At 48.1% G+C, this 23,460-nt stretch overlaps 2 protein-coding genes across 7 annotated transcripts in view; one reads left to right on the forward strand and one right to left on the reverse strand.

Moving 5' to 3' along the window:
- LOC147115413 (NAD kinase-like) overlaps window positions 1–12,556 on the forward strand; it is an 84,465-nt gene extending 71,909 nt beyond the window's left edge. For all 6 annotated transcript variants that reach the window (XM_085989678.1, XM_085989677.1, XM_085989672.1 and 3 more), the window contains exons 11-12: window positions 4,234–4,316; window positions 10,514–12,556. In XM_085989678.1, the coding sequence (XP_085845804.1) occupies window positions 4,234–4,316; window positions 10,514–10,673 (243 nt within the window). In that variant the 3' untranslated portion in view covers window positions 10,674–12,556. The remainder of the gene's footprint in view (window positions 1–4,233; window positions 4,317–10,513) is intronic.
- Window positions 12,557–15,601: 3,045 nt separating this feature from the next.
- The window catches only part of sec62 (SEC62 homolog, preprotein translocation factor), a 66,630-nt gene continuing 58,771 nt past the window's right edge, over window positions 15,602–23,460 (reverse strand). The window contains exons 6-8 of the mRNA XM_085989679.1: window positions 22,312–22,372; window positions 19,465–19,584; window positions 15,602–18,457 (exon numbers count right to left, since the gene is read on the reverse strand). Coding sequence (XP_085845805.1) covers window positions 17,988–18,457; window positions 19,465–19,584; window positions 22,312–22,372 — 651 coding nt within the window. The 3' untranslated portion in view covers window positions 15,602–17,987. The remainder of the gene's footprint in view (window positions 18,458–19,464; window positions 19,585–22,311; window positions 22,373–23,460) is intronic.

Below are 23,460 nucleotides of genomic sequence, written 5' to 3' on the forward strand. Positions count from 1 at the left end.
TATGTTCTTTAGACCTTAAGTGCTTCCTCCGGATTTCAGCACTTTGGGAGTTTCCATCACAATTTGGGCATACCACATCCTCGTAGTATTCACTATCACTCAACAGGTCGAGAGGCCCTTCTACTTCTTCCTTACCCAACTGGACGCTATCCGACTGCTGTTCCTTCTCTATCTCTCTTACTTCCCGTAGTAGAGCCACCTTCTTCCGATGTTCCGTAGACTTTTGGTGCTCCTCCATGATTTCTGCACTTTGGGGGTCGAAGTTACAAGCTGGGCAGGACAGGACATCGTAATATTCGGAGTCGTCCGACAGGTCATGGTAATATTCGGTGTCGTCCTGAGCTAGGCCAGCGAGAGGGTCGTCTATTTCCTCCATACCCAGCTGGACGTTAGCCAGCTCTTGTTCCAAATCCAGACATCTTTCCTGAAGAGACTTCTTCATGTGTACCTCTGCATCCAGCTTTTTCTGGGCTTTCAGCAAGTCGTTTACTAGTGACCTCATTTGTGATTTTAATACTTCAACTTCCTTTGGAGATTGATTGCTCGGACTATGCAGTCCCTCTACCGGAGCAGCTGTTTCAGCGGTCTGTTGTTCTACATTGACGTGAGTCAGCGTACTTTTGGCATCCAATGGCTGCTCTGTTGCAGTCGTTTCAGTCTGTGTCGTCACATCAGCCATCTCAATGACTTTTGAGAGCTCCGAACCCTTTTCCTTTGAAGATCGCAGCTCGTGTTCAAGTTTTTCCCATTTCAGAGTCTTGTCCCTCAGCATATGAAGGAGTTGGCTGACCGTTAACTCTTCTGACACCAGATTATGGCACGCACCTTCAGAACCTGAATCAGCTTTGATTCGTTCGGCCTCCTCGCGCAGATGGTTGGTGTGCTCCTGCTCCATTTTCTCCATCAGTTGCTTCTGTTGCCTTTCCAGATTCTCCCACTCTGTAACAAAGAACTTTTTTATTTCATTCATCTCTTGCTCAAAACGGCGAATCATTTGTTCCAATTGCTGTTGTAGTTTGAAATGGAGTTGAGTTCGAGCCCAGTGTCCCTCAAAAATGTGCATATCAGTAGACTTGACAGACTCAGAATTCACTGTTAAACTATGTTGTTGTTGCTCAGTGGAATTCTGTGCTGAAACTTTGTCTTTTGCACATGGGTTGGTCTTACCATCATCAGTTCTAGAGTCTGGGCTGATTATCTGCACCGAGTTCTCACTCTTTATGGCTTTTAGCGAATGCCAGTCTATATTTATGTTTCTAAACCACTCCCGGCCTAGTAGTGGTGGACCTCCCTCCGGTAGCACATATAAGTCCATTATTTGACTTCCTTCGCCCTTGTTGGCCACTGCAACCTTTATTGTCCCGATGGGGTACACTCTCTGCCCCGTGTAGGTTGTCAATATAATCTCCGTATCCTGTAGGGGAATATGTTGGAATAACCTTCTGTAATCTTTCTTATTCATGACCGACAATGCCGATCCAGTGTCCAATTCCATTTTTACTTGGACTCCTTCTATCTGAAGAGTAACCCAAATTGTCTGGAGGTCTGCACCCTTACCAACGTTGAGTACCCTTAAGCTAGCCAGTTCATTACAGCTTAAGCTAGCCAGTTCATTACTGCTAGCGTCTGAATCGGACTCCTGTTCGGTCACCTTGTGTACCTTTGCGTATTTTCCTTGCGGTGACTTCTTGTTGCTGGTCTTCTTCCCTGACCTGCATACTCTAGCTATATGTCCAAGCCTACCACAAGTTCTACATTCTTGGTTTTTAAACCAACACTGGTTCTGATCATGCGTTGTCTTTCCACAACGATAACATTTGCCAGAACTCACACCCAATTTGTGTGCACTGAGCTCCGGTGACCGTAGCTGCATTACTGCCGTGCCTCTCGCTGCGGCTTCGTGTGCTGCTGCCATAGTGACCGCCTTCTCAAGCGTCAGCTCATTCTCCTCGAGCAGTCGCTTTTGTGTATCCTGTTTAAATAAACCACACACAAATTTGTCTCGTAGTGCATCTGTCAGTCCCGTTCGAAACTGGCAATATTTCGCTAATTTACGCAATTCCAGCAAATATTCAGCATTGCTTTCATGCTGTAGCTGCCTTCTGTCGTAAAATTTAAATCGTTCCGCTAGCATCAGCGGCGTGGGGTTTAGATGATCTTTCAGGACAGTAACAATCTCATCGAACGTCTTATCCGCCGGTTCATCTGGTGATAACAGGTGTTTCAATTGCCCGTATGTCTTCGCACCCATTAAATTTAATAATGTTAGAGCTTTATCTTGGTCATGAATTTTATTGGCCTTACAATAATTTTTTACTCTTTCAACATATATGGCCCAATCTTCGAGGTCACTATCAAAGGTGCTAATATTCCCGTGTTTAGGCATTGTAGATTTGCAATTTCTCAGATTTTATTTTGTTTACTTGTTATCAAAGATGGCGGCTTCCCGCTCTTGCCGTCGTCCTCCGCCCACAAAATGGCGGTTTTCCCGCGCTTGGCGGTCTTCACCCGTCCCCCGACGCCGTCTCCCTTCAGCCCCCGAGTGCGGCCCTTATCTTCGCCGCGATCGATAGCCCGCGCTGTGCACCGCGGCTCTCGCACCTTGAGCTTCTGCAGCCGCCGCGCCTTTCAGTCCGAGTGCGGCCCTTATCTTTGGTTCCGATCGCTGGCCCGCGTTGCGCCTCGCACTTGAAGCGGCTCCCGGCCTCTGGCTCACCCGCTCGCGCGGCTCTTGCTCGCTCCCTCCCGGGCTCTGGCTTACCCGCTCGCGCGTTTCACCGCGGCTCTTATCAGGGATTGCGATCGCCCTTATCTTCTCCAACCTTTGCAGCCAACACTGCACGGCTTACCCCACCACCTAGGTTGAACAAGGAAACTGCAGAAAGACTTCTGTCAGTCGCTGGAAGCTGTCAGGATGTTTGCTGCACTCCAGTGCTCAGTCGCTGATGGAGGCTTCAGAGTCCTAAAGCCTGTCGCTTCTAGTGGGGTGGTGATGTTTGAAACCTCTCTTCAACTGCCGCAGGGTAAGAACCTGACTCGTCGCCAGTGTTAAGTATGTGTATTGTATTGAACAATTAACACAAAGACTTAAACGTATAACTCAAACAGGTCTTTACTGGTTGGAGGTAGGGACTATACATAGGTCTTTACTTCATGCCCACAGGCGGGAACTGAGGGGAGATCAGTACCCACAGTACTATTTATACCCCTATGGCCAGGAGTGGTACTGCGTATCACTACGCCCAACAAGTAGTGCAGTCCTGTCCATAGGTTCAAAGTAGCACACATATTACATACACAACAATAATGACCAGATAATCTGTTTGTTATTGGTTGAGGGCTAGGACCCCGGGAGAATGCCACTGTTCAATGTTCCCTTTAAGCTGCGTGGCCGCGCAGCACTCTGCAACTCCCGCGTAGCCGGATCACGGCTTTTAAATAGGAAAAACGCCCATGCGCGGTTTTTTAAATGGGCTGCACACCGGATTAAAATTGAAGTGAACCGTGGTTGTGGATGTTTTACATCCACCTGAGAGGGCGGATAGGGCCTTGGTTTAACTTCTCATCTGAAAGACGGCACCTCCGACAGTGCAAGACTTCATCAGCACTGCACTGGACCGTCAGCCTGGATTATGTGCTCAAGTCTGTAGATGTGGTACTGAACCATGATATCTGGTTTGACCTCTGTGCTGAGCTAGCTGGTCTTGGCAGCTCGGTGCTACCGTTGGTCTTTGTGGCTTTGAGCAAGGAAGGGTTAACAAGCCATGCTTCTCAGACCTGATTACAACCCACTAACTCCGTGCTGGGAAGTGCACGTGGGTGGGTGGGTGGGTGTCACGAGGGCTGGAAGGACTCTGTTGTGCCAATGCCACGGTTGAATAGCCCGTGAACACTCTCTGTATAGACATATACGAAGAACGGCTGCTTGGGCGAGGTCTCGGAGGGCCGCTGCTGCCTTTAGAGACTCGCACCAGCGTACGTCAGTGAGTAGGGGATAAAATTGCAGAAAAGTCCACTAAAGCTGCCTCGTTCTCAAGTATCTGTTCCTATTGGGCAGAACTCGTTAGCTGCAGTACGCCATTCAGTTGGGTTCTCTGAAGAAGGCGGTTTTAAAAACCTTAAGTGTTTCGAAAAATGTTAACTGCATGGTCCCAGAAAGTGCAAATGAACTTGTCTGGACTCGCTGAAGTAAACTCTAATCTTACAAGCTGCACCTGTGTTTGCTTTCTGAAGATAATGTTGTCACCCGATACCAGGAACGCAGCATGGGTCTCATTTGATGGCAGGAGGAGACAGGAAATTCAACACACTGACAGGCAAGTATAGCACTAGCTGCCTCTCTCTTCTTGCAAGAACTTTCTTTTATACTGATGGTTTCTAGATGTGGCACAGGGTAAAATCATTGGGGGGGTTTAAAATTGCTCCATGGCATTGCTGTTTACTGACAGTACATGACGGGCAAATCGTGTTTCTATTTTAAGATTACAATATTTTTCATCCAGTGCCTTTTTTAAGTTTCTTTAAAAAAAAACGAGGACATGGGCCTGAAATTTGCCCTGCCAGTTCGCCGTCATTGCGCCTTTGAAACAGACGCAACTTCAGGATTTAGCGCATGTACAGTCTAACGCGGAAATCCTGAAGTTGGGGTCTGTCATTCACTGCTCCGACACTGGCTGCGCTGTGCCCCCCTCCCCTTCAGATCACGAGATCTTTGTGCAAAGCTAGCTTCGGGGCAGCACCAAACGCCTTTGCTTCGCCACTGATCGCAAATTCTGGGCCGTAGATCACTAATCATTGGTCTTCCTCTGTCGTGATTTCGAGACCAGCAGACTTGCATCAAAGCAGCTTCAACTGGGCAAAGCCGACACTGATCAATGCAGCATCGGAATTCCCACGCTAAGATCCTACCCATCTATCTGACCTCCATTAGCTCCCCACCCTCCAACACACCAAATTCAAAATCCCTGTTTATAAACTCCGCCACCTCCCCTCTGCAACCTCCTCCAGCCCATGTCCGTCTGTACCTTTGTCATCGGATCCTCGCCTCCCGTGCGTCCTGCCCTTCTTTGCCCCACTAGAAGTGGCAGGGCCGTCAGTTGCCTCAGTTTTACTGTCTGGAACTCGCTTCTTAAACCCTTCCATCGATCTACTTTCTTTTCCTTTTGAAAGGTGCCTGAGCACCTGCCTGTTTAACCGTACACTTTTGGTCACATTTCCTAAACGTTTCATTGCTCAACAGCCACTGTTCATTTGTGAGGTAATGTTTTATTATTGTGTCAAACGCTGTATATAAATGTGAGGTGCTCGCTTTAGAAGAAACAATTGCAATACTAGAAGTGGCTCATAGGACCTGGAACACGTGAAACTGGGTGAACTGACAATAATGTCCGAGTACCTAAGGAGAAACTCTCTTTCTCTTTCTGTTGCACATTAATTCAGCTTGTGCCATCACAAATGACGGGGCTTATCTGCTAGCTTAGCTGTTCTTGGTAGGTCCACCAGTGGCAGAGTTGGTAAATTCACTGCCCAGTATCAGTACCCAGTAGGTCCCAGGTTCAATCCCCCCCAGGCTCCTTCACTAGTCTCAGAGAAGCATGATCCACACGTATGGTATGAGACTGTTTAACCACAGTGTGTTATTTTATCACCGTCTTGTTAGCTTTTGTTAATGTGGAAAGACAGAATTTTCAGAAATCTTTTTAGCTGGAGAAAGAACTTGCATTTATATAGCGCCTTTCACGACCTCCAGACGTCCCAAAGCACTTTACAGCCACTGAAGTACTTTTGAAGTGTAGTCACTGTTGTAATGTAGGAAACACGGCAGCCAATTTGCATACAGCAAGATCCCATGAACAGCAATGTGACCATGACCAGATAATCTGTTTTAGTGATGTTGATTGTGGGATAAATATTGGCCCAGGACACTGGGGAGAACCCCCCTTGCCAAACTCCTCTTTGAAATAGCACCATGGCTCTTTTACATCCACCTGAGGGGACAGACGGTGCCTCGGTTTAACTTCTCATCTGAAAGGCAGCACCTCTGACAGTGCAGCACTCCTTCAATCTGCCTGAATTTTGTGCTCAAGTCTTGAGTGGGATTTGAACCCACGACCTTCTGACTCCGAGACAAGAGTGCCAGCAACTGAACCACAAGCAAAACTGCTTTGCGAGAAGCACTTCAGTTTTTCAGTGTGAAATCTGTTGAGTTCTATACCAGTGTTGACCTTGTATTGAGGGCCACATTTCCACCCAGTGTTACTGTTCAAGAATTGCTCACCGGATGCTTTAACTCACTGCACCACAGATTGTTGGGTTGTGGGCCTGTGCCTGTTATTCACCACACGGTGAGCTCCTGATTTCAATCCTGTCACCAGCAAGTTGCCAAGTGGAGCCCAGGCACTTCCCCACGGGCACAGAAGGAAAACTATCGGACCAATAGTGCTTGCTGCGTGGAAGCTGGGATAGCATTGCCATCGAGAATCATAGAACGGGTACAGCACAGAAGGAGGCCAATCAGCCCGCCCCGACTTTCTGCAAGAGCGTTTCAGCTAGTCCCACTCCCCGTAGCCCTGCAAATTTTGTTCCTTCAGGTACTTATCCAATTCCCTTTTGAAATCTACGATTGAATCTGCCTCCACCACCCTTTCAGGCAGTGCATTCCAGATCATAACCACTCGCTGCGTAAGAATGTTTTTCCTCATGTCGCCTTTTGGTTCTTCTGTCAATCACCTTGAATCTGTGTCCTCTGGTTCTCGACCCTTCCGCCAATGGGAACAGTTTCTCTTTATCTACTCTGTCTAGACCCCTCATGATTTTGAACACCTCTATCAAATCTCCTCTCAATCTTCTCTGCTCTAAGAAGAACAACCCCAGCTTCTCCAGTCTATCCACATGACTGAAGTCCCTCATTCCTGGAACCATTCTTGTAAATCTTTTCTGCACCCTCTCTAAGGCCTTCACATCCTTCCTAAAGTGTGGTGCCCAGAATTGGACACAATACTCCAGTTGAGACCGAACCAGTGTTTTATAAAGGTTCATCATAACTTCCTTGCTTTTGTACTCTATGCCTCTATTTATGAAGTCCAGGATCCCGTATGCTTTTTTAACCACTTTCTCAACCTGCCCTGCCACCTTCAACAATTTGTGCACATATACCCCCAGGTCTCTGTTCGTGCACCCCCTTTAGTCTCCTCGTTCTTCCTACCAAAATGTATCACTTTGTACTTCTCTGCATTAAATTTCATCTGCCCATTCCACCAGCCTGTCTATGTCCTCTTGAAGTCTATCACTTTCCTCCTCACTGTTCACTATACTTCCAAGTTGTGTCATCTGCAAATTTTGAAATTGTGCCCTGTACACCCAAGTCCAAATCATTAATATATGTCAAGGAAAGCAGTGATCCTAGTACCGACCCTGGTGAACACCACTGTATACCTTCCTCCAGTCTGAAAAACAACCGTTCACCACTACTCTGTTTCCTGTCACTTGGCCAATTTTGTATCCATGCTGCCTCTGTCCCTTTTATTCCATGGGCTTCAAATTTGCTGGCAAGCCTATTACAGGAAACTTTGTGTTATCCGGAGGCGAACCGTCTGGCAAAGATCAGGAGCTGTTTTTTATTCTTTTTGTTTCTTTGCTTTTTTTTGAACAGTCAAGCTCTGCAACGCCTGTAGCTAAGCAACAGCTTCAGCTAGAGACGCTTGCCGACTGTTTAGAGGCTGTTGCTAAGCAACAGGGTTTGTTGATTCATATGGAGATGAAAATCTCCGTATGTTTCAACATTAGCTCTGGAGTGTACGGCAGTTTTGAGGGAACGGCAGCAGCTCGGTGCCGGATAGCACAAAGTTTCCTGTATGTGGCACTTTATCAAACATTTTTGGAAGTCCATTTTCACCACGTCAACTGCATTGCCCACATCAACCCTTTCTATTACCTCATCAAAAAACTCAATCAAGTTAGTTAAACACTATTTGCTTTTATGTGCTGGCTTTCCTTAATTAATCCACACTTGTCCAAGTGACTGTTAATTTTGTCCCGGATTATTGTTTCTAAAAGCTTCCCCACTATTGAGGTTAAACTGAATGGTCTGTAGTTGCTGGGTTTATCCTTGTATTCCTTTTTTGAACAAGAAAAAACTCTGCAGTTCAGCTTGGTCAACATCCCATAACTGAGCAGGATGTGAGTGAAGGCCCAGAAGCAGGTCTGCTGTGACCCACAAGTAGAGGGCAAATGGGCTGCAGGTGATCAGGCAATAAGAAAGAAAGAACGTGTATTTCTGTCGAGGCATCAACCAATGGATTGCTGTTGAAGTGTAGTCACTGTTGCGCCGGAGAATGCAGCAGCCAGTTAGTGCACAGCAAGGTGCCACAAGCAGTAAATGAATTAGTGATCAGATAATCCGTGATGGTGGTTTTGGGTGAGGAAGGCGTGTTGGCTAGGACAACAGCAACTTGCATTTATATAGTGCCATTAACCTAATAAAACGTCCCAAGGCGCTTCACAGGAGCATTAGCAGACAAAATTTGACACCGAGCCACATAGAGATACTAGGACAGGTGACCAAAGGCTTGGTCAAAGAGGTCGATTTTAAGGAGTGAATTAAAAGAGGAGAGGTAGAAAGGCGGAGAGGTTTAGGGAGGGAATTCTGGAGATTAGGGCCTCGGCAGCTGAAGGCACGGCTGCCAATAGTGGAGCGATTAAAATTGGGATGCTCAAGAGGCCAGAATTAGAGGAGCGCAGAGGTCTAGGGTAATAGCCCTGCTCCTCTTCGAATTGTGCTTTGGAAACTCTTGCATCCACCTGAGCTGGCAGTCCTGGGCTTGACCTGTCATCTGAAAGATGTTACGAGTATTGTTGACCTGCAGCTTGAGTCAGCTAGTCTGTAGGTAAGTGACATAAGTCCTTTGTGGCTACCTTCAGTGAGCTTGCTGTGCCCGTCATTTTAGATGCTGATGAGTGTTCATTTCAAGAGCAGAGCCCCCAGCTCGGTCCGTTCTAACAATGTTAAATAAGAACAGAAAATGCTGGAAAACGCTCAGCAAGGTCAAGCAGCATCTGCGGAAAGAGAAACAGAGTTAACGTTTCAGGTCGATGGCCTTTCATCAGAACTGGAAACATAGAAGATAGGAGCAGGAGTAGGCCATTCGGCTCCTCGAGCCTGCTCCGCCATTCAATGAGATCATGGCTGATCATCCAAATTCAGTACCCTGTCCCTGCTTTCTCCCCATATCCCTTGATCCCTTTAGCCTTAAGAAATATATCCAACTCCTTCTTGAATATATTTAATGAACTGGCCTCAACTGCCTTGTGTGGTAGAGAATTCCACAGGTTGACCACTCTCTGGGTGAAGAAATTCCTCCTCATCTCTGTCCTAAATGGCTTACCCCTTATCTTTAGACTGTGACCCCTGGTTCTGGACTCGCCCGCCATCGGGAACAGCCTTCCTGCATCTAGTCTGTCCAGTCCTGTTAGAATTTTATAAGTTTTAATGAGATCCCCTCTCATTCCTCTAAACTCCGCGAATATAAGCCCAATCGCTCCTCATATGTCATTCCTGCCATCCCAGGTATCAGTCTGGTGAATCTTCGCTGCACTCCCTCCATGGCAAGAACATCCTTTCTCAGATAAGGCGACCAAAACTGCACACAATACTCAAGGTGTGGTCTCACCAAGGCCCTGTACTTGAATCCTCTCGCTATGAAGGCCAACATACCATTTGCCTTCTTAACTGCCTGCTGCAGCTGCATGTTTACCTTCAGCGACTGGTGCACAAGGACACCCAGGTCTCGTTGCACTTCCCCTTCTCCCAATCTATTGCCGTTCAGATAATCTGCCTTCCTGTTTTTGCCACCAAAGTGGATAACCTCGCATTTATCCACATTATACTGCATCTGCCCAATCGCCCAACCTGTCCAAATCATACTAGAATTTCTCGGCATCCTCCTCACAGCACACACGCCCACCCAGCTTTGTGTTGTCTGCAAACTTGGAGATATTACATCTAGTGCCCTTGTCTAGATCATTTATATATATTGTGAATAGCTGTGGTCCTAGCACCGATCCTGCGGTACCCCACTAGTCACTGCCTGCCACTCGGAGAAAGACCCGTTTATTCCAACTCTTTGCTTCCTGTCTGCCAACCAGTTAGAGATTTACCAGTTTTTAAGCAAGTGCAGAGCCAGGGAAAAGGGGGGTTGGAGAAGGGAAGGTCTGCGACAGGGTGGAAGGCAGGAGAGATTAAATGACAAAAGGAGATGTAATGGGACAAGTAAAGAAACAAAAGATGGGACTGGAGGAACTAAGTGGCAACAGCAGAACCATTACCTGCACCTCCTGTCTGAGAAAATGGGAGTGCTGGTTATGATCTAAAGTTGTTGAACTCGGAAGGTTGTAAAGTGCCTGATGGAAAGATGAGGTGCTGTTCCTAGAGTTTGCATCGAGCTTCATTGGAACAGTGCAGGAGGCGGAGGTCAGAGTGGAAGTGGGATAACGTTTTGTGTTTTCTTTTCCTTAGCATAACAGTAACGACGTCGTGTTACCCAGTGCCGTCTATCTGCTGCCACGACCTCGTGTATGACTGGTTCGAGAGCTTGGCTGAGTGCTTGCACTGGAACGTCCGCAAAAAGCAGTCCCGCTTTGAGGAGATCACAGATTCTTCCGACACAGAGTGTTAGTCTGCAAGGGGAGCGTCCCTTTCCCCAATCCCACCCCCTCCCTCTTCCTCACATAGGATGTGATAACCCTTTGTACTAAGCTTAATGGAGTATCTATCCTGTTCAAATTGTTAACTGGAAGACAGTATTCTGTATCTGATTGCGGTGTAGACTTACATTCCATCGGGTACGACCTTTCCATTTCCCTCCCCCATCCTTCATACCTTAATCATCTTGGGATATTCACTGTGCTTGGAGTCAGGAAGCTGGGGAAGAGTAATGAAGATACACCATGCACTTGAATTCAAATGTTACTATTTTATTGCTTTTTCTTTTAGGGTGCCTTTATTGATAATTAATAGTTAATCAAATTTGGACAGTGGAATGTGTCCTTGGAGCAATTGTCTAATTTACTTGCCGCAGATGTGCTGCAAAATGGAATAGTTGCGGCCCTGAAGGTTGATGAGTCTAATGCCTGGTGTGACACTGACCAACACAGGCCAGCTTTAATCCCTGTTGTGTGCTGTGGGTTGCTACTAATGGCCTCAGCCGCCCTGGGCCAGAGAGGAGCAAGTGTCCCCAGCCTGACCATTATTCCAGTGACCCTCGTGGGAAGCGCAGGTGTTGATGAAGACGGGATCAAGCTGTGCTGGGTGGTGGCCCACTCCTGGTAGCAGAGGGCTGCTGACTCCCTCTCTCTCCCCCCGGACCTCGGCAGCAGTCGGTGCGAGAAAGTAGAGATGACAAAATGTGAAAATAGGTCATTTTGAGGGGGGAGGAAAAAGCATTTTTCCAAGTTTGTCAGTTTTAGTTGGTGCCTCAATTGAATGTTAATACTCATAACCTGCAGTGTTCGTATCTGCTGCAAACTTTGTGCTCGGATGTCCTGAGGAAAATAGAAAATACTTGAATTTTATTTCACATTGTCAAAATGTCTCGAGCGCTTCACACAATGAATTTGTTTTGCAGCGGAGTAACTGCCGTACAAAAACATTACTGTGAAAATAGTGTGCAGCACTTTCAGCTGTGTTTTTTTGTGTTGGTCTAGCTGTGTTGCATTTAAGGGAGGAATCCTTGCTTGGGGACTCTGATTGGTACAACAGAGTAATTCTAGGAGTGTTACTATTTTAAAACCAACTTAAAAAAAAAACTGGGTGAATTTACAAGGCCTGTCATTTTGCATCTGAACCAGGTGAGGGCTGCAGTGAGCTCAGGAGTTGTCTGCTTTCAGGGTGGTTTGATTACTGCGCCTTGCCTCCAAGTGCTGTTGGAATGCTTTAGGCTGCAATATTATATTCCTTTCGGTCATGCGGTGGATCAGCATACTACATTACTACCTCTGGGAGTCCAGCCCAGACCACACTGATGGGATACAAGTATCTTCACTGGGGCCTGAGAGGGTTGTGCCTGAACTGAGTTTAAGCCAGTTTCGTTTGTGCGTGTCCACAACTCAACTACACAAACCATCACTCTTGGTTCTAGCTCCGCTAGGCATGAATGTTGTTCTGGGTGGGGATGAGGGTAGAGGCAGAGCTCTCTAGCCTGCGTCTGGTGAAAGCTGTACCTGAGCTGGCGTGCTGATGCTGCCAGTGAGTGATGAAAGTTCAACCACGACATCCCTCAATCTGATGAGGTTAAACTAACTAAAGTGACTTCCAGCTGGAATTAGTATTAATATGTTTTTGATTAAATTTAAATACTATTGCTATGTAAGAGAACCAAAAGATAAAATACTTTATATTTTTCTTAGTGGATAAAGGGACAGGACAATGGGGAAGATGTTGAACTCAATGCAGACTGATTTGTGACATATTACCATAGAACAGGTTACATTTCCAGTTGAAGTATCCAGCTCATTATTGAAAAATGTTTGATAAGTTTGTATAAAGAATTTTAAACTTAAACCATTCTCTGCTGTTTACTTTGTTAGATTAAAAATGAGTGTGCATGGAATTGGGTGGGAGATGGGAGACAGTGGGTTTGTTCTCTGGTGGCATGTGACAACTGGCGTTCCCTGGGGATCTGTAAAGATCATACATCTTAACAACTTGGCTATCCACGTTTGCAGATGACGGTAAGTTATTGCACAGCGTGCCTTGGTCAGACCCCCATCTGGAGTAACCGCGTTCAGTATTTGGGCACCAAACCTCAGGAAGGAGTACAGTGCAGATTCACCAGAATACCAGGGTGTAAAGGGTTAATTTATGCAGACAGGTTGCATAAACTTGGCTTGATTAGGTGGTGATAAAATGACAGTATTTAAAGTGATTCGATCGGGTATATCCAGAGAAACAACTTCCTCTGATGTGGAAATCCAGGACAAGAGGGCCTCAATCTTAAAATTCGAGCTAAGCCATTTAGGAGTGAAATGGGGAAGCACTTTGTCACGCACTGGTAGTGGAGAGCTGGAGACTGATAATCCATTTGCCTGCCTTATCTATCAAATTGCACAGCACCACTGTCGCAGGGCAACTAGGAATGCAACACCCACATCCCGAGAGTGAATAATAATCAATCATGAGTCATTGTCAGTGGAACCGCTGTAGGATATGAAGAATAGATATTCTTCCTGTTTATTTCAAACTTAGTTTCTGGAATTAATGGCTTCAAGTGACAATGAGGAAGGGAACTAATACGTCAAAGGAAGAGAGCTTTCTGGGCACCACACTTTAGGAAGGATGTCAAGGCTTTGGAGAAAGTGCAGAGGAAATTTACTAGAATGCTACCAGGCATGAGTGACTTGAAGCTGGGGTTGTTCTCCTTGGAAAAGAGGTTAAGGGGAGATTTAATAGAGGTGTTCACAATGATGAGTTTTGATCGAGTAAATAAGGAGAAACTTTCCAGTGGTAGGAGGGGTCAGTAACCAGAGGACACAAATTTAAGGTAATTGGCAAAAGAAACAGGGGAGATGAGATTGTTTCATTGAGTTATGATCTGGAATTTGATGCCTGAAGGGCACAGATTCAATATTAACTTTCAAAAGGAAATTGGATAAATACTTGATGGGAAAGAACAAGGGTGTGTGACTAATTGGATAGCTCTTTCAAAGAGTTGGCATGGGCTGAATGGGCTCCTGTGATGTACTATTCCAGTTATGCTCTGGGTCACACTTCGCTGAAGTATTACAACCCAAGAAGAGTGATTACTGTTTAGTAAATGAGGGGAAGGAGTACAAATCCATATTCCCTAATTACTGTTGGTGATATTGGCGGGTGAATGCTGAATCGATTCCTATAGAAACCTTGTCTATCTTAATGCAGAAGTTAACGCTTTCAATAAAGTAGCACACAGAGGAACGTCACACCAATGAAATTAGTGTCAGCCATGGGTAGCACCCTCACCGGAGTCAGAAGGTTGTGGGTTCAAGTCCCTCTCCAGATAGTTGAGCACAAAAATCTAGGCTGACACTCCCAGTGCAGCAGAGGGAGTGCTGCACTGTCGGAGGTGCCGTCTTTTGGCTGAGTTATACCGAGGCCCCGTCTGTTCTCAGGTGGATGTAAAAGATCCCAGGACACTATTTTGAAGAGCAGGGGAGTTCTCCCCTGGTGTCCTGGCCAATATTTATCCCTCAAACATCACTAAAAACAGATTATCTGGTCATTATCATCTTGCTGTGTGCAAATGCACTGCTGAGTTTCCTACATTACAAGTGACTACACTTCAAATAGTACTTCATTGGCTGTAAAGCGCATTGGGACATCTGGAGGTCGTGAAAGACGCTACAGGAATGCAAGTCTCTTTACGTGTTCACCCACTAATATTAGCAACGGTCAGTTCTCGGCTTTAGTTTCCTCAATCCAGCTTCTGCCATTAGACTGTAGACTGAGGGGTCGGGTTGAATGCACGGTAGACTGCAGTACATTGCCGTGTATAAAGGATGATCTGTAGAAAGTGGTTGATCAGGGAGGTTGTGTGGTTCGAGAGATATGGGCAGATTTTCCTCCTGGGACAGATGTCTTGATCACTGAAAGGGGCACAAGTTGCTCACAATTTTTCACCTATTAAAGAAAATGGGAAATCCTGAGCTGCTTGTCCCCGATTTTGTGATGAGAGCTTCTACGATGTCAAGCTCCTATACCCCGGCACTGAAAAAGAAAATTTACCACCCACTGTCGCTTTACTTCATCACTTTGCGAGTGGAAGGAGGCCATTGAATCTTGCAGCACAGGAGGAGGCCAGCCGTCCCATCGTGCCTGCGCGGCTCTTTGAAAGAGCTATCCAAGTCCCTTTTGAAAGTTATTACTGAATCTGCTTCCACCGCCCTTTCAGGCAGCGCATTCCAGATCACAACTCGCAGCGTAAATTTTTTCCGCCTTATTTTCCCCCTGGTTCTTTTGGCAATTATCTTAAAAAATTCTGATTGAAGTTTCTCAGTAGAACCCCCCTCCTCTTCCCCCATGAAGACACTGAGTGAGCTGGGCAGAGTTCAGAACAAGCACAATCCTTGATCTGTGAAAGGAACAGCTTTGGCCATTTCTCGCTCAATGCCAATAACAACTTACATTTATACAGCGCCTTTTAACATAGTAAAACGACCCAGGGCACTTCACAGGAGGTTTACTAAAAAAAAGTGACACTGAACCACAAGGTATTAGGATAGGTGATCAAAAGCTTGGTCAAAGAGGTAGGTTTTAAGGAGTGTCTTAAAGAAGGAGAGATAGAGGGTCGGTGAGTTTTAGGGAGGGAATTCCAGAGTTTCAGGCCTTGGCAGCTGAAGGCACAACCGCCAGTGGTGGAGCGATTAAAATCGGGATGCTCAAGAAGCCAGATTTGGAGGAGCGCAGAGACCTCGGTGGGTTGTAGGAGATGATAGGGAGGGAGCGAGGCCATGGAGGGATTTGAAAACAAGGATAAGAATTTTAAAATGTTTTTAAAAAGGTGAGAAACTTTGCCACTTTACCATATTTGTGCTGTCAGAATTAGACTGGAAAGGAAAATACACAGGCACGCAGATGTTTTTGATTTATTGCCTTAAAGGATACATTTACTTCCTCAAATAGCTAAACAGTTATTGTTTAAATAATGTTCCAGTAATCATAAAGACAAGTCTTTAAATTATATATCAATCCAAATATGGACATAACTGGGTTTGAACAAGAGCAAGGAGCAAGCATTTCCCCCTCTCTCTCTCTGCTGCAATATACACGACATAGCACTGGCCTGTAGCTACACTATACGATGTACGAATACTCAAATACCATTTGAGAGCAGGTTGAGATACTCACTACCAGAAAAACCACTGGCACGCTGGCAAATCTTTCTCCAAGAAAGACACATGATAACAGAAAAAAAAATGCTTTATCATCTCATTAGGAAAAGCATACGAATATAGAAAATTCCTACACTACCAAGTATTTCTTTTCTGTGCTATAGTTTAATTATCAATTAAACAGTTAACTACAAAGTTGTGTGGTCCACGCTCAGGGCACTCTGCGAAATGTCAGAGCTCAGTTAGTTACTGCACGACGAGCCGATGCTGGAAACCAATGAAGTTCCACATTTAACTCAATACATCAGCCACCAATAATGCGCCAGAGGTCTGGTAGTGCGGGAAGGCTTGAAACTGACTGAACACCGTCCAAATTAAACATGTTCGTCATTTCTAATGTATGTGTGTTTGAGCTGAGGGGGTAGAAAAGTACTACAGCGGCCCATAAGATGCTACATTATGCATGAATATTAGATCAGTGAGTGTAAACTTGCTATCTTACTGTGAAAGTAGGACTCATTTTACAATGTACAGTACTGAGTAACACGGTCAAAGCTCTCTAAAACTGCAGCAAGCTTTCCTTTTGCCCATGTAAGGATACACCTCAACTTCTCTAGTCTTTGCAAACCATTAAGGAGACTATGGATTGTGTTGCCTCTGTGGGAAAGTCTACACCTCTCTGGCTAGTGACGATCTTGTACACTCACAATTACATGCAATGTGAAAATTAGTCAGGCAGGCTAGTGTTCGTGCAGCTGAAACATAGATCCTATTCGAAGTCACTTCTGTGTGACTCTTAGAAGGAATGTTTTCCACAGCCGTGTAAGTTTGGAAGCGGAATGTGCGCCTCTCAACCTTTATTTCTTGTTCGCCCCACTGCTCTCAGTCAAGGGCCGAGAGTAATGATGGGGCGTTAGAGAAAAAATACTTCAACTGTCTAATCCTAAACTTTGAAGGGGCAGAGGCTTTATAGCTGCAGTCTTAACAAGCCAATTTCCTACTTTCTGTGTATGCCCCAGCATTAATGATGGTACCTAACTATAAGCCCATAGTTAGGTTCTCCCTCTGTTAAACACTATCTTCATACGCTTAACCAATTCCCTCCATTATCTCCCGTAACACAACAAAACACAGATCTGCATTTGTTGCTGTACGATTATAAATGGAAATTCACCTTAAAAGTGGCAGAAGTGAATTTTAATGTTAAGTGTTGGTGTTTGATGCAGAAATGAGTCCCGTTTTAATGGTTTGTCTTCAGATTCCAGCAGCTCATGAAACAGCTGTATCCCATTACACAGAATCGGGTCATTCGTTATCGCTTCTGTTTTATGAGCCACCAATCCACTTCAAAAGGTCTGGAAGAAGCCACCACTTTGCGCAAATTTCGCTTTGCAGCATTGGGCAGGGTTCTGCTTCCCACTGACCGTCGATCACTGGTCAAACCCGTAGTGAAAATCAACGGCTTTTCACAGACCACCTTGCGCCTGCACGCTTTCCAAACTGCAAAGGAATCCTTCGGCTGATGAAAGTCGCTTGATTGTAGCCAGACGCTCTCATCTTTTTGCACCGTGGACCGATTTGCACCGGAGCTTCGGGCTCAGAGTACACGTTGCCTGCACCGATGCCCGTGAGCCTCGGGTTACAGTGCCAGAAACACGGATATTGACCTCCCCAAACCGTGCCAAACAGCGGCACCGATTTAAGACCTCTTGTCTCTCAATACGTTTTGCTGAGTAAGAAGATACACAGACATGATTTTCCAGACGTAATCCTTTAGGGCCATTAGGTTCGTTATGTTGATTGGGCTTTGCGCTGGTATTCTGAAACATCATGATACACACTGTGGTGCAGAATATAACTTCTCTTGGCCTTTGAAACGTGCTAACACTAACGAACTTTTCTAGGGTGCCTCTAACTCACTCCTCTGCCGAAATATCGTGGCTTATGATCATTCTGACTGGGGCGGGGGAATTTTAAAATGCTATGATTATCATGCAGTTTTAACATTTTGCAATATCTCATCGTGGCATCCACAGTGGACCGGGTACATGTCTCCATCCCAATGTGGAACTGTTTTCAACATCAGCTACTCGTGCTCGGTTGCTGGAGATGGAACAGTCCCCGTTCTATGACTTACTGTGCAACGGCTGTGTCTCTTCGTCTTCCTCCTCCTCCTCCTCTTCCTCGTCCTCGTCCGTGGGCTGTTCCAGTTCCTCTTTAGTGATCATTTCAAAGTCATTCCCATTCCCGCTGCTGTGCTGGGAGCCGCCGCCGTCGTCGTCCCTCCGGTCGCTGTCCGTGTCAGACTGCCGCTCCCCGGCCGAGTTACCCGCTGCTGTCACCACCTCTGGCGCTCCCGCCGCCGGCTCCCCCGTCTCTCCCTCCTTCCCCTCATTGCCGTCGGGCTGCGGCCGCTTCTGGGGCTCAGTCTCCTCGGCCGATTTCTTGGAGTCTGATTTGGGCCCCTTATACTCGTGCGTGTACAGGGGCCTGAAGGAGTCAATGAAGCCAACGTCTGCCGTCAGGTTCGGCAGGAACCAGAAATGGTGTCGGCCGCCGGTGAGGAGCCAGATTAAGAGGAAGAGGATGCACCGAGCTGCGAAGAATTGAAGAGTAAGACATGAACAGAATCAAATAGGCACCAGCGCTATTCGACAGGTAAAAATGAACGGCAAAAGGTAGAGTGTTTTTCTGTACCTGACTCATCTTACCAAGACAATTTAAAATGTAAAAAAAAGACCGCTAATACTGTTTTGCCTACTGGACAAAAGATTTAATTTCTTCCATACGTTATGAGGGATTATGACAGAGTAAATAAGGAGAAACTGTTTCCAATGGCAGGAAGGTCGGTAACCAGAGGGGGAGATGAGGAGACATTTTTTTTTACGCAGCAACTTGTTGTGATCAGGAATGCGCTGCCTGAAAGGGCGATGGAAGAAGATTCAATAGTAACTTTCAAAGGGGAATTAGATATATACCTGGGCTATGGGGAAAGAGCCGGGAGTGGGACTAATTGGAGAGCTCTTTCAAAGAGCCGGCACTGGCACGATGGGCTGAATGGCCTCCTTCTGTGCTGTGTTTCTCTACAATTTTAGGAGTGCTCAAGGTGTGGTCTGGCCAGAGCTCTGTACTGTTTGATCGCGATATCCTACTGTGTGGACATCAATGATAATTCTCAGACCAACTGTTTTGATCTTCTCTACAGCATGTCAAATTCAACTAACTCACCAGCTGCAAATTCTTAAAAAAGGTGAGATTAAGAGAAGGCTGAGGGCAGATTTAATTGAGGTGTATAACATTTTGAGGGGCTGAGATAGAGTGGATAGTACACTTTACCTGGGCATGCTTGATGCTGTCACAGGTTGCCTGAAATGGGGAACTATCTCAGTCTCTAATTTTAAAATGCTGTGCCTTGATGTGGATACAAAATCACCAATTTGTTTTTCTTAATAAGAAATGAAATTAACTTTGACATTCCTTCAATTTGCTTAATGTCTTGCTGTTTTCCTTTGGATTGAGTGCAATCGACTCATCCACAACCTTTCAAATGAATCAGCAGCTATTTTAAGATACAAATTATTTGAACATAAATCGTTAACTCACCTACAGCGAGGAGGAGGATGCTGGCCACGAAACAGCCCGCTGCAACACTGAGATAGTAAACACCTACTCGCATCTCTGCGGGCCACAGAGGGAAGAGTGTGGCAGCTATCACCGCAATTACTGCAAAATCACCAAACACACCAAAGGTTAGAGTCAGTGCCTGCTAGAGAGAGGGGAGGAGAGGAGGGGGGGGAGGAGAGAGAGGGGGGGGAGGAGGAGAGAGAGGGGGGGAGGAGGAGAGGGGGGGGAGGAGGAGAGGGGGGGGAAGGAGAGAGAGGGGGGGAGGAGGAGAGAGAGGGGGGGAGGAGAGAGAGGGGGGGAGGAGGAGAGAGAGGGGGGGGAAGGAGGAGAGAGAGGGGGGGAGGGGAGAGAGAGGGGGGGAGGGGAGAGAGAGGGGGGGAGGAGAGGGGAGAGGGCGGGGGAGGAGAGAGGGGGGGAAGGCGAGGAGGGGGAGGAGAGAGGGGGGAGGAGAGAGGGGGGAGGAGAGGGGGGAGGAGAGGGGGGGGAGGAGAGAGGGGGGAGGAGAGAGGGGGGAGAGGAAGAGGGGGGGAGGAGAGAGGGGAAGAGGGGGGAGGGGAAGAGGGGGGAGAGGAAGAGGGGGGAGGGGGGAGAGGGAGAGGGGGAGGGGGGAGAGGGGGAGGGGGAGAGGGAGAGGGGGAGAGGAAGAGGGGGAGAGAAAGAGGGGGAGAATGGAAGAAGGGGAGGAGAATGGAGGGAGGGAGGGAAGGGAGGTGGAGTGTGAGGGGAGAGAGGGAGAGGAGGAGGGAAGATGGAGGGAGGGAGGGAAGATGGAGGGAGGGAGAGGGAAGATGGAGGGAGGGAGGGGGAGGATGGAGGGAGGGAGGGAGGGGGAGGATGGAGGGAGGGAGGGGGAGGATGGAGGGAGGGAGGGAGGGGGAGGATGGAGGGAGGGGGAGGATGGAGGGAGGGAGAGGATGGAGGGAGGGAGGGAAGGGGAGGGGGAAAAGGAGGAGGGAGGGGGTGGAGGGAGGGGAAAGAGGGGGAGGGGAAAGAGGGGGAGGGGAAAGAGGGGGAGGGGAAAGAGGGGGAGGGGAAAGAGGGGGAGGGGAAAGAGGGGGAGGGGAAAGAGGGGGAGGGGAAAGAGGGGGAGGGGTGGAGGGAGGGAAGGTGAGGGGGAGTGCGAGGGGAGGTAGGGACAGAGGAAGAGAGAGAGAGAGCGAACGAACGAACACGCAGGGAGTAACAAGCAAGCTATATACATATATATAAAAACTAGCTGAAGTGCCCGGCGGTGCCGAGGCTTTTTCGAGGGAATGTTGTTGTTGGAAGAGAGAGAGAGAGAGCGACTGGGGTGAAGAGAGAGCGACTGGGGGGAAGAGAGAGAGCGACTGGGGGGGGAAGAGAGAGCGCGACTGGGGGGGAAGAGAGCGCGACTGGGGGGAAGAGAGAGCGCGACTGGGGGGAAGAGAGAGCGCGACTGGGGGGAAGAGGGGGGGAAGGGGGGGAGGGGAGGGGGAAGGGAAGGGGGGAGGGGAAGGGAGGGCGGGAGGGAGGAGGGGGGAGGGAGGGACGGGGGGAGGGGGAGGGGGAGGGCGGGGAAGGGGGGGAGGGGAGGGGGAGGGCGGGGAGGGGGGAGGAAGGGGGGGGAGGGGGGAGGAAGGGAGGGGAGGGGGAGGGCGGGGGGGGAGGGGGAGGGCGGGGAGGGAGGGGGAGGGCGGGGGAGGGCGGGGAAGGGAGGGCGGGGGGAGGAAGGTAGGGAGGGGGGGAAGGGAGGGCAGGGGGGGGAAGGGAAGGGAGGGCAGGGGGGGAAGGGAGGGCAGGGGGGGGGGAAGGGGAGGGAGGGCGGGGGTCGCCCCCTCCCCCCCCCCCCCCCGAGGTGAAGACCGCCGATTGCGCGCGCAGCAGGAGCTGAGACTGTCGGCCGGCGGGCCCGGTTGCCAGGGTAACCGTGACGCTGACCAAGCCAGAGAGAGAGACGCCGCGTCTCAGCTGCTCCTGCTGCGCGCGCGGCCCCCCCCCCACCCCCCCGGAGGTGAAGACCGCCGATTGCGGCTGCGCGAGACGTCCGGCGGGCCCGGTTGCCAGGGTAACGCTGGACGCTCAGCAAGCCCCGCCCCCCGGCCAGCCAGAGAGAGACAGCGGGTCTCAGCTCCTGCTGCGCGCGCACCCTAGTGGCGCTGGGCTGAGGCTGGCCCTCCAGCCTTCGAGTGGGGCCGGGAGGTGCCTAGCTCGGGCGTGGGTGCGGAGGAGACGCCGAGGCTTCTAGGCCTACCTGGAAAAACGGGGAAAGGTAGGAAAATTAATGAGATTAGATAAGTTAATTACTTTCTAAATCATTTTTTTAAAAAACAATATGTGTTTTAAAAGCAACGTTTTTTTTTTAAGACGTAGAAAGCGGGAAAAAGAAAGGAAAAGTTTGGAATCAAGATGGCGGCGACTCACCTCGGTTCAGAACGATAAAGCCCGGCCACACACGCACCGATTGGCCCGGCGGCACACGCCAGCAACCCGGCGTACGATTGGTCAAGCTCGAGGTCACTCTGTCGGTCACTCTGTCGCTAATGAGCGGATAATGAGATGCTAATGAGCGGAATGTTGAAGGTTTTTGGGATACCGCGGGCGCAATTTTAGCCCGGCCGAAACGTAAATACGCTTAAAACCGTCTCGGAAGCGTAAGCTTTCTTTGGAGGTAACGCGCGCGTAGGTACGCCCTGTAACTTTCGAGTGCATACCCGCAACGCACACGCGATGACAGACAGACAGACAGAAAGACAGAATGACAGAAGTACTGATTTATATATATATATAGATAGATAGATAGATAGATAGATAGACAGATAGATAGAAGATAGATGTCGGCATGCGATTGCCCTTTGAACCTTTTACCTAATATCAGTCCCATTGCAAAGGTCTTGAAATGAACGGGATCGTAGATCCACACGAATACCTGCAGAAAAATCAGAGAAACAGAGGATTCACTCCAAACACTAAAACCACAGATTCCAGAGACTCCGCACAGGCTGGAGAGAGCAGGGCGCTGCAGAAGCAGAGTGAGGTGAGGAAACGCAGATGGAGTCTGGGTGATTCAATCAGCCCATTCCGTTCTCCTCTGGGACAAGGACATTTATTGGAACCAACAATGGACACAAATGGTCGGCGACCTGATTAGTGACAGCGGTTTTCTAAATGACTTTGTTGTGCTCACTGTTGGGGAATGGAACACGATTTTCTGGGACAGCGTGGTTAAACGCGAGTTAAACTCCCTCTGTGCCCAGGCTAGCTGGGAACTGGACTGAGACTAACCAAACACATTCCACACAGGACTCCTGCAGCTGCCAGACACCAGTCTGGGGTGATTGTGAACGGAGGTACCAGAGAGGAAAGGCGAGTATCGAGTCCTCAACACAGAATCAGACAAAAAGACTTGCACTTATATAGCGACTTTCACGTCCACCGGATCCGATTATCGGCAGTCACTGGCACGAGGTACTGGAGACCCCCCTGACCACCCACGGAACTCCACTCCAACAGTGAGTCACCAGCTTTGGGAGGGAAGGGAGAAAGCTGGGGCAGGTCCGATCACAATTAAATGACTGAAATCATCCCTTCGGGTTCATGCCGTGTGTCGATGCTAATGATAAACATCCTTTCTGCATTCAGTTACAACTGAAGTGGCTGCAGAGATAGTGGATGCATTGGTTGCAATATATCAAAATTCCCTGGACTCTGGAGAGGTCCCAGCGGATTGGAAAACCGCAAATGTAACACCCCTATTTAAGAAAGGAGGGAGATAGAAAGCAGGAAACTATAGACCAGTTAGCCTAACATCTGTCGTTGGGAAAATGCTGGAGTCCTTCAATAAGGAAGCAGTAGCAGGGCATTTGGAAAATCATAATGCAGTCAAGCAGAGTCAGCATGGTTTTATGAAAGGGAAATCATGTTTAACAAATTTTGAGGATGTAACGAGCAGTGTGGACAAAGGGTGAGCCACTGGATGTGGTGTATTTGGATTTCCAGAAGGCATTCGATAAGGTG

This window comes from Somniosus microcephalus, chromosome 6 (assembly GCF_052327205.1).
Source record: "Somniosus microcephalus isolate GS21.2 chromosome 6, FLI_Smic_1.0, whole genome shotgun sequence".
Lineage (NCBI taxonomy): Eukaryota > Metazoa > Chordata > Chondrichthyes > Squaliformes > Somniosidae > Somniosus > Somniosus microcephalus.